Source organism: Gordionus sp. m RMFG-2023, chromosome 1 (genome assembly GCF_954871325.1).
Source record: "Gordionus sp. m RMFG-2023 chromosome 1, tfGorSpeb1-WG-v2, whole genome shotgun sequence".
Lineage (NCBI taxonomy): Eukaryota > Metazoa > Nematomorpha > Gordioida > Chordodea > Parachordodidae > Gordionus > Gordionus sp. m RMFG-2023.
In genome coordinates this window covers 65,112,709-65,128,437 of record NC_088775.1, presented here as the reverse complement: position 1 = coordinate 65,128,437, position 15,729 = coordinate 65,112,709, and the positions used below count along the sequence as shown (strand labels likewise).

The window sequence follows — 15,729 nt, the reverse complement described above, 5'->3', positions numbered from 1 at the left end:
TCATCTTCATCTACTTTCCAGACTGTTAGAATGTCAAATTTCGTATTTCTATGTATCGAGTTGTCCATTTGTTTCAAAAGGATTAAGCCGTTAAGGAATTTTTTAATTTGCAAATTTTATTTAATAAAGCTACCGATTCTAAATCGTTTTTGATTCAAAATATTTATTCCCATATTATGTAATTTAAGGCACATATAGTGGTTGGTATTAGTCCATATTTGGCATTGAACATCCATAAACTGCTTTCTTACTCACGTACTACCATCTCGTTTTACCAATATTTTGACTTTTAATGTGAACCTATTATCGGGTAATTCATAATTGTCTTCATCCATATCTCCATCCTTTTATAATATTCATTTTAAAAAGTAGCTACTCTGACTCAAAAAGATTCTTCACCTTAAGATTATTAGATGGAGCATTCAAAACATATCAAATTTATTTCGCATATTTGCTGCTATGTCAAACGATTTTAAAATAATATTCTTTATTTGCTGTCAATGTTTTGAAATTCAAGTCCACTTAAAAATGGAAAAATTCCCTATTCGAAGAATTCTTTACTTTAACAAGTGCAAAAAATATTTACATAATTTGTACATTGTAAATGTATAGCAAGCATTGTAGCTTGATCATTAACACTTATATTCCGAGCCCTGTCTACCTATATGAATCTCCTGGTGCCAAGTCACTTTCTAATCTAAACGTGTTTAAAATTCTATCAAACATAATTGATCTTAATGGCCGTCTTTGATAATACACTAACCAAGGGTCTTCTTCCTCCGGATAATAATTTGCCTAAGAATTTAAAATTTTTCATAACAAATTTGTTTTCATAAAATGGCCTTATTCAAATGATCATTGAATATCATCATAATTTGATAAATGATGTATCATTTCTAGGTATTAGATTACTATGATTTTATCTAAATCTTAATTTGGTGAAGTTTAATTAGGGCCGAAATCTCTATAATCGGGCATCATCCCAATAATTTTATAATTTTAAAGACATGTTTCTTTATCAAATATTACTGGAAACTTGTTTTGCTTTCACATATATAAGTTTTTGATTAATAGAATTACCATTGAAGGATTTAAGAAAATATACTACCCACATGAATATAAACTGTTGAATAAGTATCTCAACAACAGCATATATTTATTCAGAAAAATAATACGCAAGTCTGAAGATTTTTCTCATAGATGGCACGAAGGCTTGGGAATCTATTAGCGAAATCACGATTAGGCAATATTTTCCTAGTTAATATTAAGTTAGCCATTTTTAAAAATAGACTCAAAAAGAGCCATTTACACTATGTGGAACTATCGCTTTTTAATCTAATTGGAAAAAATTTGGTCCTTCTTTGGATTTACTGCTATAATGAGAAATCATGAAATGAATTATAATTGGCTTTATGTGATATTATTCAGTTATAAATTTAAATATATTCAAAGAATTTTAAACTTTTTCTATTTTAATTTAGACAGTTTCAAATCATTTTAACTAAGGCCCCAATTTTTTTAAATCTTGAGACTTCATGAGACTTTTTTGCACTAGGCTTACTGGCCAGTCTGTCCCTGATATTGCATCATGATTGTTTAATCATAATTTTTTTCAAATAATTTATTGTCATATTTTGTATTATGTAAAAATATTCACAAATTTATAGTTTTATATTCAAAACTCACAATAAAATATGCCAAATCTTTGGGATTGATATCGAAATTATAGACAAAGAAAACCTTTTGATCCACAATTCCTGCGTTATAATCAGCAATCACCAAAGTTCTTTGGACCTATTAGGTAAAAACGATTTTTTTTCTCTCTCTCCTTTTTAGAAATGAATAAAATTGGTATTAAGCTTTTTACCTCAAATTACATTAAATTAAATTATTTTTTATTTGCAAATATTTAAAAATGCATGTGTATTAAAAATAATTTATATATGGTAAAAAGACAGAAGTTTCTAGGGTCTTACCAAACTTTTGGCGGCCCGGTGCTAAAATGGAATCTTTTTAAAGTCATAAAATAATAAATTAGCTTAGAATATGAATTAGGCAATATTTATGCAATATATTATAGAGAAGATATAAATAATTTGTGATAAATGGCTGAATGAGATAATATTAAATATAATTTATGAATATTTTTACTTATTTTAAATTTCATTTTTTAAATATACAGAAATCAAAATTTAACAGTCCCTAAAATTTTCTTATTATTTTCAGCCCGGGGCCGTCACCCTAGTTATATTATCTCCCTGTTCGCGTGGGCCTACTTCAAACATAACAATTCCTGTCAAATATTTCGTGTTAGACTTTCTCTCAATCTAATATTATATAATATACCATTTTTATAATATAAATAATTGTAATTAAAAGCATTGGCTAAAATTTGGCCCGATAATTGCACTATTATAGCTAAGAAGGAGCTCCGATTTATGATCCCTATAGAATTTTTTTCCAATAAAACGAGAATTATGTTTATTAACAGAACTCAAACAGACAAATCCAAAATGCTTATTGATGAACTGGCTAGAAACATGAAAAAGAATCATGTAAATAAATAAAGTTATTTAAGAATTTTTATATAAATCATTTATTATAATAATTATTCTTTCTGAAATATTTTATAATAATTAACGATTTAATAGATATTATAACGGCTTAATATTTTCTTGTGTCAAGATAAAAATCTGGGTATTTCCGGAAGGCACCAGAAACAATTCACCAAATTTTTTGCCCTTCAAAAAAGGAGCATTTCATTTAGCCATAAAAGCCCAGGTTTCTTTAAATTAAAATGTTCTAATATTTTCTAAAAAACATGGATATAAAATTATATATTGAATGAATGAAAACCTTTTACAATGATTATAAAATCCGTGATTGAATTTTTGGTATCTAACACTCGTGTTGTTGTATGGAGTTGGAAAATAATTTTGCCTAATCATTTTATTTTATTATAGTAGAGATTGTGGTAGCAGTTTATGACATGATAAAGGAAATGCAACTTGTAGGGGAAATGTGCCATAAATGGCAATGTTTGAAGACTGGCCACCACTTTAACTTTTTATCTATTGGACCGATTTCTCTCAAAATTAGTCAAAATGTGTATATTTATGATATGTACTACCTAAGTTCATTTATTGAATAGAGCAATCCAATAAAAAAAATTTTTTTAATAAACTGTTTTTAACTTCTTTATGGAAAAATCACAATACACATTTTTTTGTTTGGTGAAAAAATTACTGATACTGATATTTTTTATAAATATCATCCTTAAGCATTTAGCATTATTCACATATAAAATTAGACTTTAAAAGTTTTATTTAGTAGACATATAAAGGCGCTTAATAATAAAAGAGAGGTGATTATTCTGGCCATATTTTGATTGGCCACAATTTGCACATTCACATTTTCATATTAAAATGGAAAGCTCGTCCAAAACAACATTTGGTGAGGAACAAGCTTAATAGGCGCACAAATTGAGCGTTTGCGTTTGCAGTACGTTTTTTAACGCAACGCTTTAAATTGAAAGCAGTACGTTTTTTCCTTTAAAATTTAAACGTGATTTAATTTTTATTAAACAATATGGATTTCTTTAGTTTACAAGATAAACAACTAATTGCTTATTTTAATTATACAGGGATGAGGAGAACATTATAATTTACAAATAATGCAAATAAAATAATTTAATTACATTTTCAATTCTATAAAAATGTACACTAGAACATGTAAGAGTATTAAATATCTTATTAAAATAATATAATCATACCATCTGTATGGAAGTTTTAAGCCAGAAGCTTTGTCCAATTTTATTTAATTGGTCTTTGAATTTTTTTATTATAATCACATAAGGTGATGTCAAAATTAAATATTATTTATAAATAGTCAATATCTTAAAAAATCAAACACTATTATTCTTTTTATATACATAATATTTAATTTAATTTCTAATGATAATATTGACTAAATTATATGTCTATGAATTAAAATCCTAGAAAGGCTTCAAATTTTGATCTCAATAATTAATTATTGTGACAAAATTTTTAATATACATATATACACTATTAGATCGTAATTGTAACTTCTTCCAATCATGTTACCCCTGATATTTTTATTTATTGGATTTTCATAACTGTTAACTCAATCTCATTCTTTCATAATTTGATTATTTTAATATTTATTTGTTTATCCTACTTTAATATATTTATAATAATCTATATATTTTAATATATGCTAAATAAATTTTGAATAGTTTGCTTATTTATATATATTTTTCAAAAATGGACACTATAATATGGAATATTACTTTATTATATATATAAATAAACATATTTACAAAAATAAACACACTAAGATAAAATTTATAATAAATATAATGATGTTTGATTTAAAATTGTTTCTGTTGAATTTGTTGGTGATAATGTAGTATTTTGATCATTTGATTGCTCCATCAAAATATGATACAATCTTGATACTTCGCATTTGATAAAGTATTTATTTGAATGGCTCATACTTTCCAAGCCTTCTGGCATTGATTGTAGATACAATCTAAAATAATATTAAATTTATAGATAAAAATATATATTTTACCGGCTTTCAGATGGCACCCTTTCCAAAAGAGCCAAAAGTCTTTCACCCACGAGCGCATTTATTTTTGAACCAGTAGCCTTTGGTGTAGTTTATTTAGAACAAAAATTGTCAGTAGTCTTTCTGTCCTTTATCATTGGCTTCATAAATTTTATATATTCACATTCAACTACTTCTTTAAGCATGATACAGTTGTATCATGCTGTGGAAACTCCATCTCCATGATAATAAAAATATAATTTATCACTGTTCATATATATATTTACCTTAAACTAATAGTTGATAAACCATCTAAAACTTATTCTTAAATAATATCTATTAATATATTCTAAAATTATCTAAATTATAAATTAATATATTCTAAAATTATATAAATATCAATTAATATATTCTAAATGATATAATATCAATTAATATATGAAATAAATTATACTTACAATTTTGTATCCATTTTCAAATTTTAATTAAAAAAGCATTGAAAAATCAAACCACTTTGCTTTTTTTTTAACGCTTGCCCTAAAAAAATCCAATTTGCATAATACCATCTAAAATGCATTATTAGCTTTTAAAACGGAGCGTTGCAAAGCTCAATTTGTGCGCACTATAAGAATGTTTAGCAAAAAGATAATTAAGATATTAATTTATAATATTATCATTAAATAGATGATGATAAATTGAGATATTAATACTAATTAAATTAGTGTATAATTAATTTTTTATATAACTAAAAAATGTAGAAATATTAGCATAGGTCTTTTCATAATGCATATTTATAATAAAATTCTTAAATATAAACACAAATTGACCGGCCAGAAAAATACCTTTCACATAACCTCATCTAGCTCATAAACTATAGATATAGCTTTGATTCAAATTTTATTTTAAAGATTAATAATTAGGCTACACATTGATATAAAATTTGTTTGGTTGAACCCAAATCTTAATACCTTATTTTAAAAAAGCAAAAACATGGCCATTCATGGCACATTTTCCCTAATTAATAAATGTAATTAGATCACCAAAATGAATTCCCTCTTGAATACTGATACTTGTAAGATTTTTTTAAAAAATTCTTAGGAAATATTGCTAACTCAATAAAAATTATCAAAAAAATTCTTGATTTGTAAATTTGAAGAGAAAAAAATGCTTAAACTTGCTTGCCTCTTTTTTACATACATATTGATTGGTTTACCCAAAAATTATTTTAAAAAAACGAAATATTTCATTACGAAGGAGAGAAAATTAAAAAAATTTTTAATAAACGAGAAAAAGGGAGAAATCTTTATAAAAAGTAAAAAATCTTTATAAAAATTTTAATAAAATGTGAGAGTTAAACTTTTACAAATTTAAAATATGTTTTTTTAAATGCAATCTAGTTTAGATAATCTATAATATTAAGACTTTCTGAAACGAGGATTACAATTGAGAAAATGGGTAGCCAATGGTTATATAAAATAAAATAGCATTATATTTTATACAGTAGCATAAAAAGTAGCGAAGCTAAATTTTGAAAATTGTAGCTCTTAATACACTATTTTTTGAAAAATAGCAATAGCATGCTGCTTTCATAAGTAACGTTTCCTAATACTGACTGATGTATATACAGATATAAAAAACGATCATCCTTCTTACTTTAACATTAAACACGTCAAATAATTAGAAAATTGGTATAAAAAAAGTGATTAGAATTATTAACATCCTAATTCGTGAATAGAAAGAATTGACAATTACGAACTTCATAAAACAACAGCATTTATTTAGGGCAAAGTTTAATTTTTTTTACTATTTAAATTGAAAATAACTTTAAGATGAAGTACTCTCATTTATTTGATATTAATATATTTTTAGACTATAAGATAGTATAAATTTAAATGTAACTTTAAAAAAAAAAAGTAAGACTTATAAAAATGGTATGATTTTATAAATCTAGGCTAGGCCTAAAAAAATTTGAAATTAAAAAAACTGGGCAGGACCGGGTCGATTTATAAAAACATTTTTTAATTATAGCCATTAAATAGTTGAGTTGGATCATGTATGAAACGTTTAATCTTCATTTACTGCTTATTCATTCCCGTCAATATGAAAAGTACAGCAAAAATTATTCAAATTAAGAAAATTTTAACAAATTTGGACCGGGCCAAAAAAAATCCAAAAATTAAAATCCGGGCTTGGCCAAAAAAAAATTTGAAAAAATCCCGGGCAAGGCTTTAAATTGCAAATCCGGACTATTATGATCACAATTTTGACGTCTTATGGTTTCTGTTAAATTTAAAATAAAATAATACGATGATAACAAGTGTTGCATGCAAGGATGCAAATTTGGGATATTAATTTGTTTAAATAATTTCTATGGGTGTAAACTGTTTGCATTTATTTTATTTAAATAATTTAGAGGTATGCAAAATTATTCATAATTTAGTTTGAGGCGAATGCTATTTTTATGACTATTTAAATAAGTTAATGATAAACATATTTATTCATTATATCTATTATAGCTTATTTTATTCGTATATAAGTTCCTCTTAGGGTTAGGACTAAGCTTCGCAAGGATTAATTCCTTTGTATTTTCCTTTCACCCTTTTATTGTGTTTCTTTCCGATACCCAAAACAATCCTAAAAAAATACTTCCAAAGAATAATAATAAATTATTTTGTTTTTTTTCGATTTTTTATATCTATTAAAAATAAATTGATTAATAATATAACTAATTTTTTAAAATCTTATAAACAATTTTTTATCTTTTCTTTTCTTTTACAACTAGTAATAATAAAAATATTAATAAATAACACAATATTTTTTATTAAGGAAGTACAAAAAAAAATCTATTTATTCCAAAATATCAGATAGCCAACATTGTTTAAATTATATTTTTACTGATCGCACTTAATTAAATTTTAATATAATAATAAAACTATAACTATTTTCCTCTTTTAAGAAGTTTTGGCATTAACTTATTTAATAAAAATCATAAAAAAATCATCCGCCTCGGAAAAATTATTTGAATAAAATTAAAATAATTTGCATACCTCTAAATTAATTAAATAATAAAAATAAAATACAAACAATTTGAATCCATAGAAATTATTTAAACAAATTAATTACCCACAATTTGCATACACCCCTTCTCTTACCCATCTAATTATAGGGAGCTGTAATCGTTTCTGATTGATCATCAACTTAGGCACTTCGTTTTGAACTGTCATTAAAGTTTTCTTTCTCGTGCCATTGATCGGGACAAAATCACATTGATCTCCCTCACAGGCCCAGGATTGTTTTGATAGTGGTTGAAAATATGGTAACCCTTTGGCATTCCTATTCATTCTTGTAGGTTCTAATAGGCTGCTCCTCACATCGATTGTACCGTATAAAAGTATGGCTACGTTCCGGGCTAAATTTAACCAAATTCTGGATATTATCGACCCATCGATGGCTCAGATCTCTATCCATATGATGTAATTGCCCATTCTTGTATATGATGCCATTTTAAAATATAATTAATATTTATATATAATTCTATCCCTTCTCTGACTTATATGCGCAGTCTCCGTTTTCAATAAAAACCATTAAGTCTTCAATGATCCCCTTTCGTTTTCCAATAAAAACTATTTCTTCGATTATCCCCATTTTGTTTTTCAATAAAAATCATTACGTTTTCCCATCTTTTTATTCCCTTTAAATTTTTTTAACTTATGGTATTACTCTATTAATCTATTTAGTTGAATTAATCTCTATTCGTCTTATCTGTTTCAAATGTCTCGGCCATGTGCCATTTTGTTCTATTTCTGCCACTTTTCATATATTTTTCTTTACTTAACCTTTCCCATTTAATTGAGCCATCAAACAACAAGATCCAATGAGCAAGCTGGGCGCATGTTAGCTATAGTAAAAGTTGGTTAAAGAAAGAAAAATATGAAGAAGGAAAGTGGTGGTTTTCAATGTTAGCTCACAATATCACAGAGACATCCAAAGCAACTCCAGCAGATATATTTTTAAAAAGGAAGACAAGAACTGAATTGGATAAAGAAAGTGTAACACCGAAAGAATTCATAAATGTTAAAAAATTTCCAATAAGAAGTCTGGTTTGGATATTGTTGTTTGATGGACCAATTAAATGGGGGAAGGATGTAGTAAAGGAAAATATAGGAAAAATTAAAGTCTAGGTAGAAATTGAAGGACAAACAGGTACATGGCGAGACATGTGAAACGGATAAGACAGAGAATTAAAAAACGAAATGGGGATAATTGAGAAGAAATAGTTTTTATTGAAAAACGAAATCGGGATTATTGAAGGCGAAATGGTTTTTATTAAAAAACGAAGACTACGCATATAGGTCAGTGAGGAATAAAATGAGAAAAAATTATATACAAATATCAATTATATTTTTAGAAGGCATATGCAAGAGTGGGCAGCACTTATATCGTACGGATTGAGATCAGAGACATTGATGGTCGATACTGTTATATTTCATATATTTTAAAAGGTTATATAATATTCAACGTTATTTGAATAATATATTTGTTTTTCTTATACAATAATATAGTGTATTTATATTTAATATTTTATAAAAGGTCAGTTAAATTGAATAATTATAGAATAGTATATATATATTTATATATATATATATATATATATATATATATATATATATCAAGAATTGAGAATAAAAAGGTACCATTGACCCTATATTATAAAGTTTATTCAAGTTATAAAATTGACGACGAGATAAAAAAAAAGAAAAGAATATTAAATAGAATTGTATAGAAATTTAAAAATAAAAATATGGGTGATACAAAAATTACATTAAACGAATTTCGTAAAGAGAACTTCTTTGGATGATTATTTGGATTATATTAAATATATTTTAAATGTAAAGAATATTCCTCAAACAGTCGCACTTTGACATAGCATATGGAGGAATAAATATAATAAGATATTAAAATTTACTATTTCCAAGGAAAATTGATGATTTGGTATGGGCAGATTTATATGAAATTGTAAAACTTTTTAAAGACGAAAGACTGTCTTGGCATCAAGAATTGATTTTATAAGATTGAGTTGGGTACCAACAGAATCAGTAATGAGTTATTAAAAAATATAAAGGAACTAGCCCGTAGAGAAGAATTTGAAGATAATATAGTAGAACTTCGAATTCATAATCAATTAATTGCTGGATTGAAGATGTCGTAACTAGATAAAGAACTACGATTAAAACGCTCAGATACTAGAGGTGAAGAGCAACAGGTTATAGAAACGGCTATAGCAATGAAACGGGCTGACTTAAAAATAAATAATACTAAAATGGTTTATAAAATCAAAACTAGTAAACAAAATGATAATAATAAACGATTAAATAGAAATTATAATAATAATCTGCAGTATAATGATAATAATAATCGTCATTATAATGATAATGATAATCGGCAATATCAAAATGATAATAAAACATAAGTTAAAAGAAAACCAGTTCAAGGTTATAATAACTACCTTACGAATAATAATACAAGAAATTTTTTCATGCTATTCGGAATTGTCCATGAACCATTGGCTTGTGAAAATGGAGGAAAAGTTTACGGTGCAAATTACAATAGTCTTAATAAAAAAAAGTCTACAAATATGGATAACACCCAAAAATTATCGTATTAATTAAACAACCACGATTAAAATGGAGTATGACACAGGTTCAGCAGTAATCATCATTAATGCAACAATATGGAATAAAATTGGGAGCTCAAAACTTATAATGGCTAGAGCTCTAACTACATATGGAAATAATAGTATAAAAATTATGGGCGAAGCTTATGTAAAAGTGCAATTAGATGATAAAATAAAATGGCTTCCGTTATTTGTTACAAAATCTAATGATGCAACACTATTTGGATTTCCATGGACTATAGAATTTGATCTATCGTTACCAACAAATGTAAAAATCAATATGATCAACAATAAATATAATAATAATGATAAGTGAATATTGACAAACTATATATAGAATTCGCTACGGTGTTTGATAATAAATAGGATTAATAAAAAATGTCAAACCAGTAAAACTACAATTGGAAGAAAATACAAAACCAATTGCACTACCAGCTAGAAGAGTATAGTTGCCTTTAAAAGTAGAAATTGAAAATGAATTGAAACGTTTGGAAGAAAATAACATAAAGAAAATAGATCCTTCAACAACAAGAGTAACCTAGAGTACTCCAATGGTAATGGTACGTAAAACTTCAGGTGAACTACATTATGTGGAAAGTAACATTGAATAATTTTTTACTAAAAGACTATCACATTCTTCCAACGTTTGAAGAATTAATCGCAAAGATTGCTAGAAAATAAGAATACAACATTAGATAAGTCGCGCATCTACAAATGAGTATTGACGAAGAATCGCAAGAATTATTAATTATGGTAACATCAAATGGATACTATCACTATTTACGATTACCTTTTGGTATAGCTACAGCACCAATAATATTTAAACAATATATGGACGATTTACTGGCTGACTGTAAAGACGATATTATGTACAAGGCACTAATAATATAATTGCAGATGATTTATGGCGAAATCCAATAGATAAAAATTATGATAGAATAACAAACAAAAATATAACAATGATTTATATAAAAAATCTTACTTATAACACATTAACTCTATCTAGAATTAACTTAGAGAAGAAACCGCAAAAGATCCAATCTTAAGAAGAGTAAAAATATTAATAAATGGTACAAAATATACAAAATCAAGCACCAAAATTACTATCTTTTAGAACAAGAATAGATGAAATAGAAAATGACGACGGTATTTGATTTAGGAATGGTAGATTGATCATTCCGTACTCACTTCAAAAAAGAGTTTTACTTATATGCATACTGGACATCCGGGGATTACATCAATGAAATCCATTACGAGACATTATATATGGTGGGAACAATTAGATAAAGATGTTGAAAATTAGTTAACAGCTGAAACAACGCAGATATACCAGGTTTCACCGTAAACCCGTGGAATCCGCCATCGCAACCCTAGAAAGGGTACATTTAGATTTTGCCGGACCACTGGACGGATTTTATTGGCTGGTAATCGATGCATACTCAAAATGGATAAAGATCGATAGAATCAAAGATTCAACAAGTAAGAATTTAATAAATAGATAGAAAAATTGGTTACTCGATATGGTATTCCACGTTAAATTGTAATCGACAATGGGCCATAATTTATTTCAAATAAATTTGATAGTGTAAAAACAAGAATATACAATATATAAAAACTACACCGTATTATCTGAGAAGTTGAGAAGTAATGATTTAGTAGTAAGATGTATTCAGACTATCAAAAATCGATATATATAGAATAAACAAATAATGAGGGGAATTGCTTAAATGAAGTGCTATTTACGTATATAAATTCAGAACACTCATCAACGGGACAAATAACAGCAAAACTATTTATGGGAAGGATACTAAATATATTATTGGACTGGGTTAAACCTTCTATTATTGGAAAATTAGAAACCTCTTTAGTGAAACCTAACCACTTAGACAAAATACGATATTTTGAAGAAAACAATTTATTTGGATAAAAACCCCAAATGAAAAAGGATGGCATGAAGGAAAGATAATAAATCAAGAAATTAAATTCTCTTATAATGTAGAAGAAATAAAAAATAGTACAACACGCAGACCAACTAAGAACAAGGGAAGAACTAGTTGAACTCGAATCAATAATAATAGATGACAATATAAAGTTAGGAGAAGATAAAATAGTAGAAACAATTAAACCAAGTCAAGAAAGAATTCAAAACCGATCAACGAGAGAAAAGCACACAAAATGAATAATAGACCAACTTGAACTTGGTGGGAAATATGATATGTTATATTTCATATATTTTAAAGTTATAATATTCAACGTTATTTGAATAATATATTTGTTATACAATAATATAGCATATTTATATTTAATATTATACAAGTTCAGTTAAATTGAATAATTATAGAATAATAATATTGTATATATATATATATAGTATATACAAGAATTGAGAATAAAAAGTTACCATTGCCCATTTATTATGAGGTTTCTTCAAGTTATAAAAGATAGTATCCAGAAATTAGCTAAATTTAGCCCGGGACAAAGCATATGGTTAATGAATGATAAACGATATGAAAAGCAGTCCAATAGAACCTACAAGAATGAATAGTAATGCCAGATGGGTATAATATTTCTAACCATGACCAAGACAATGATGGGCCTGTGAAGGAGATCACCTAATACGATTCTGTCCCTATCATATAATGGCACGAATGACGAAACTTTAATGACAGTTCAAAACAATGTGCCTAAGTTGATGAATCAACCAGGGACGAATACAGCTTACTATGATTAGGGATTTAAGAGTAGGGGTGTTGCATACAAGGATGCAAATTGTGGGTTATTAATTTGGTTAAATAATTTCGATGGCTGCAAATTGTTTGCATTTATTTTATTTTATTAATTTATAGGTATGAAAATTATTTTATTCAAATAATTTTATTTGAGGTGGATGATTTTTTTATGACTTTAATTAAATAAGATAATGCCAACAACATATAAGTTACAAGAGGAAAATAATCATAGTTTTGTTATTATATTAAAATTTAAGTTTGTTCAGTAAAAATATAGTTAAATAGACTATGTTAGCTATAATAGATATGTATATGATTATTATGTTTATTATTATTATTTATAGCTATATTTTATTCAAATTAGAAAATCGAAATTAATGTATAAATACGCGAAAATTATATGCGAAACAATTTTGAATTTCTTTTTTTTTTCTTGTTTAATAATTCTCTTATATTTGGAAAATTATTAATAAAATCGATTATAACTCAATTCACTTATTTTGATTGAACAACAATTGACTTAATACAATAAGAATCTTTTATTTTTTTAATTTTTAAAAAGGTTCCTATATGTCCAGTTGTGATTTCTTCATATCGGCCATTTTATAGCAAAGAAGCAAAACGATTTGAAAAGGGTAAATACTAATTAATAGCCAATATATAAATCCTTCAAATATATTGTAAAAACGTATTTTATACCAAAATTAAATAATATTTTGAAAATTTGTTTTTTTCTATTTCGATCTGTAAAAATAGAGTTAAACTATTTAGTAACTATTTTTTATAGGCTTTTTAAGTTAATTTTGGTTCTTATAATTAATGCGACTTTTTTACTCTGTATTCATGGTCACAAGAGAATTACTAATTAACTTTAAATAGGATACTAATTAATTTAATTAAATTGCTATTATGTTTTATAAGGAAAAATAACTATGATATGTCTACCACCTATCATGACAACCAGCAAAACTCAAGAGGGTGTAAATGATCTTATTCATGACATAAAGTCTGCAATGGAAAATACATTTCGAATTAATAGTCATGATCTTAATTTAAAAAAGAATTTGTAAATAGATGTGGTTTTTTAATAAGAAATATATGTTTAATCCATGTTAAAAAATCGTTAAATATACAGGAAAAGAGTTGTAATTTAATCTAGCCTTGGTAAATTTTGTAAAATTTGGTAAAATGAAAACCCGTCAATATTTACACCTATTAAAGGTATCGGATTGATTTTATTGAAAAAATGCAGGGGCATATTTTGTTTAAAAAAATTTTATACAATTAATATTTGTATTGCTTTTGTCATTTTCCATGCTCTACGATATACACGTGCTTTTTACATTTGTGGGATTTATTTTGCATTCACATATTTTATATGAGGAAGACTAAGGCTATACGATAGGAGGGGTAAAAAAATAAGCGTTTATAACTTTTCATTAGTAGGACTAATTGTTAAATTTGGACAAAAGATTTCTACAATATTTACTACCACATCTCATTTAGTAGTAATAGCTCCGCATTCACAAGGTATGGACCAAAACAATATTTTAGCCCTATTCGATATTTTGTTTGAGGCAAAACTACCCTTTTGAATTATATGAAATTTAGATAATATGTTTTTCATATAAGCTATCATATAAATTGGTCCTGAATTTAGAGGTCTATAGCTTTTTTAGAATAATTGCTAGCGTCTTTTAAACTATTGTAAAATAGAGAATCTATAAATATTTTAAGTAGGATTTCTATCTCTGAAATCAACCCACCAAACCTTATTATTTTTACCGAATTTGTAATGATTGTTCTTGAAATGAAACCATTTTGGATAACCTTGTTCCTAGCGATATCCAAACCTCTGATAAAAATCTAGGAGCAACTAGTAAGTTTATTGCCATAAGTTTATTGCCAGCTAACTATCTACTCATAATAGCAGGCACTGATACTCTATGTGGGGAAGGGGGGGGGGGGGGGGGGGGGGGGGGGTAGATAAAAAATATTCTTTCTTTAAGGGGAAGGGTGAAGGGAGGGGGTTAAAGATTATTCTATTTGGGAGAAGAAAGGGAGTGGTAAAATTCTATGGGATGTAATATTGTCACTCAATAAAAAGTGAGAGGATTTGATATAAAGCCAGCATCTACATGAGCGGGAGGGGTAGGAACAGTTTATTTTTTTGAGGGGGTAGGGGGTAGGATGCTTTAATGGGGGTAGGATAAATGTTTTGGGGGGTTATCTATTAAATTTTGAGATGAAATAGGACACAATTTATTGCTGTAAAAATTAATACTTTTATTATAAAATTATTATAATACAATTATTGACCAAATCTATATATTGCAAACAATCATACACATTGTTTCCCAAATCAGCAAGCTCATAATGCCATAATAATTAATTCACTGTGAATAATAGAGGTTATAATTGAATTTATTATCTAAAAAATAAATTCTTTATATTCATAATCGATAGTTGGTAGTAGAGATAGATTAATTTAAGTTATCCTTATAAATTCTATGAAAAGAGTATCAATGTAATTATAAATAAAATAATAATAAAGAGACACTGACGCCAAGGCGGCAAAATTTTTTAGGGGGTTAGGCATAGGTTTTTAAGGGGGTTTGCATTCAGTGAAAATCCTGTCATGTAGATGCTGTATAAAGCAATTAGTCTCTTGAATGGGCATATTCTATTTGTGTCAGGAATTATTTATTTTATGTGTGCATTTTTATTGTGAAGATTAATTTTGAAAAAAATAAAAAT

The 15,729-nt window shown here is 26.5% G+C and overlaps 1 protein-coding gene across 1 annotated transcript in view; it reads left to right on the top strand.

Moving 5' to 3' along the window:
* The window catches only part of LOC135922026 (1-acyl-sn-glycerol-3-phosphate acyltransferase beta-like), a 45,657-nt gene extending 31,614 nt beyond the window's left edge, over positions 1-14,043 (top strand). The window contains exons 3-7 of the mRNA XM_065456430.1: positions 1,668-1,801; positions 2,380-2,555; positions 2,686-2,781; positions 13,535-13,607; positions 13,894-14,043. Coding sequence (XP_065312502.1) covers positions 1,668-1,801; positions 2,380-2,555; positions 2,686-2,781; positions 13,535-13,607; positions 13,894-14,042 — 628 coding nt within the window. The 3' untranslated portion in view covers position 14,043. The remainder of the gene's footprint in view (positions 1-1,667; positions 1,802-2,379; positions 2,556-2,685; positions 2,782-13,534; positions 13,608-13,893) is intronic.
* Positions 14,044-15,729: the final 1,686 nt, after the last annotated feature.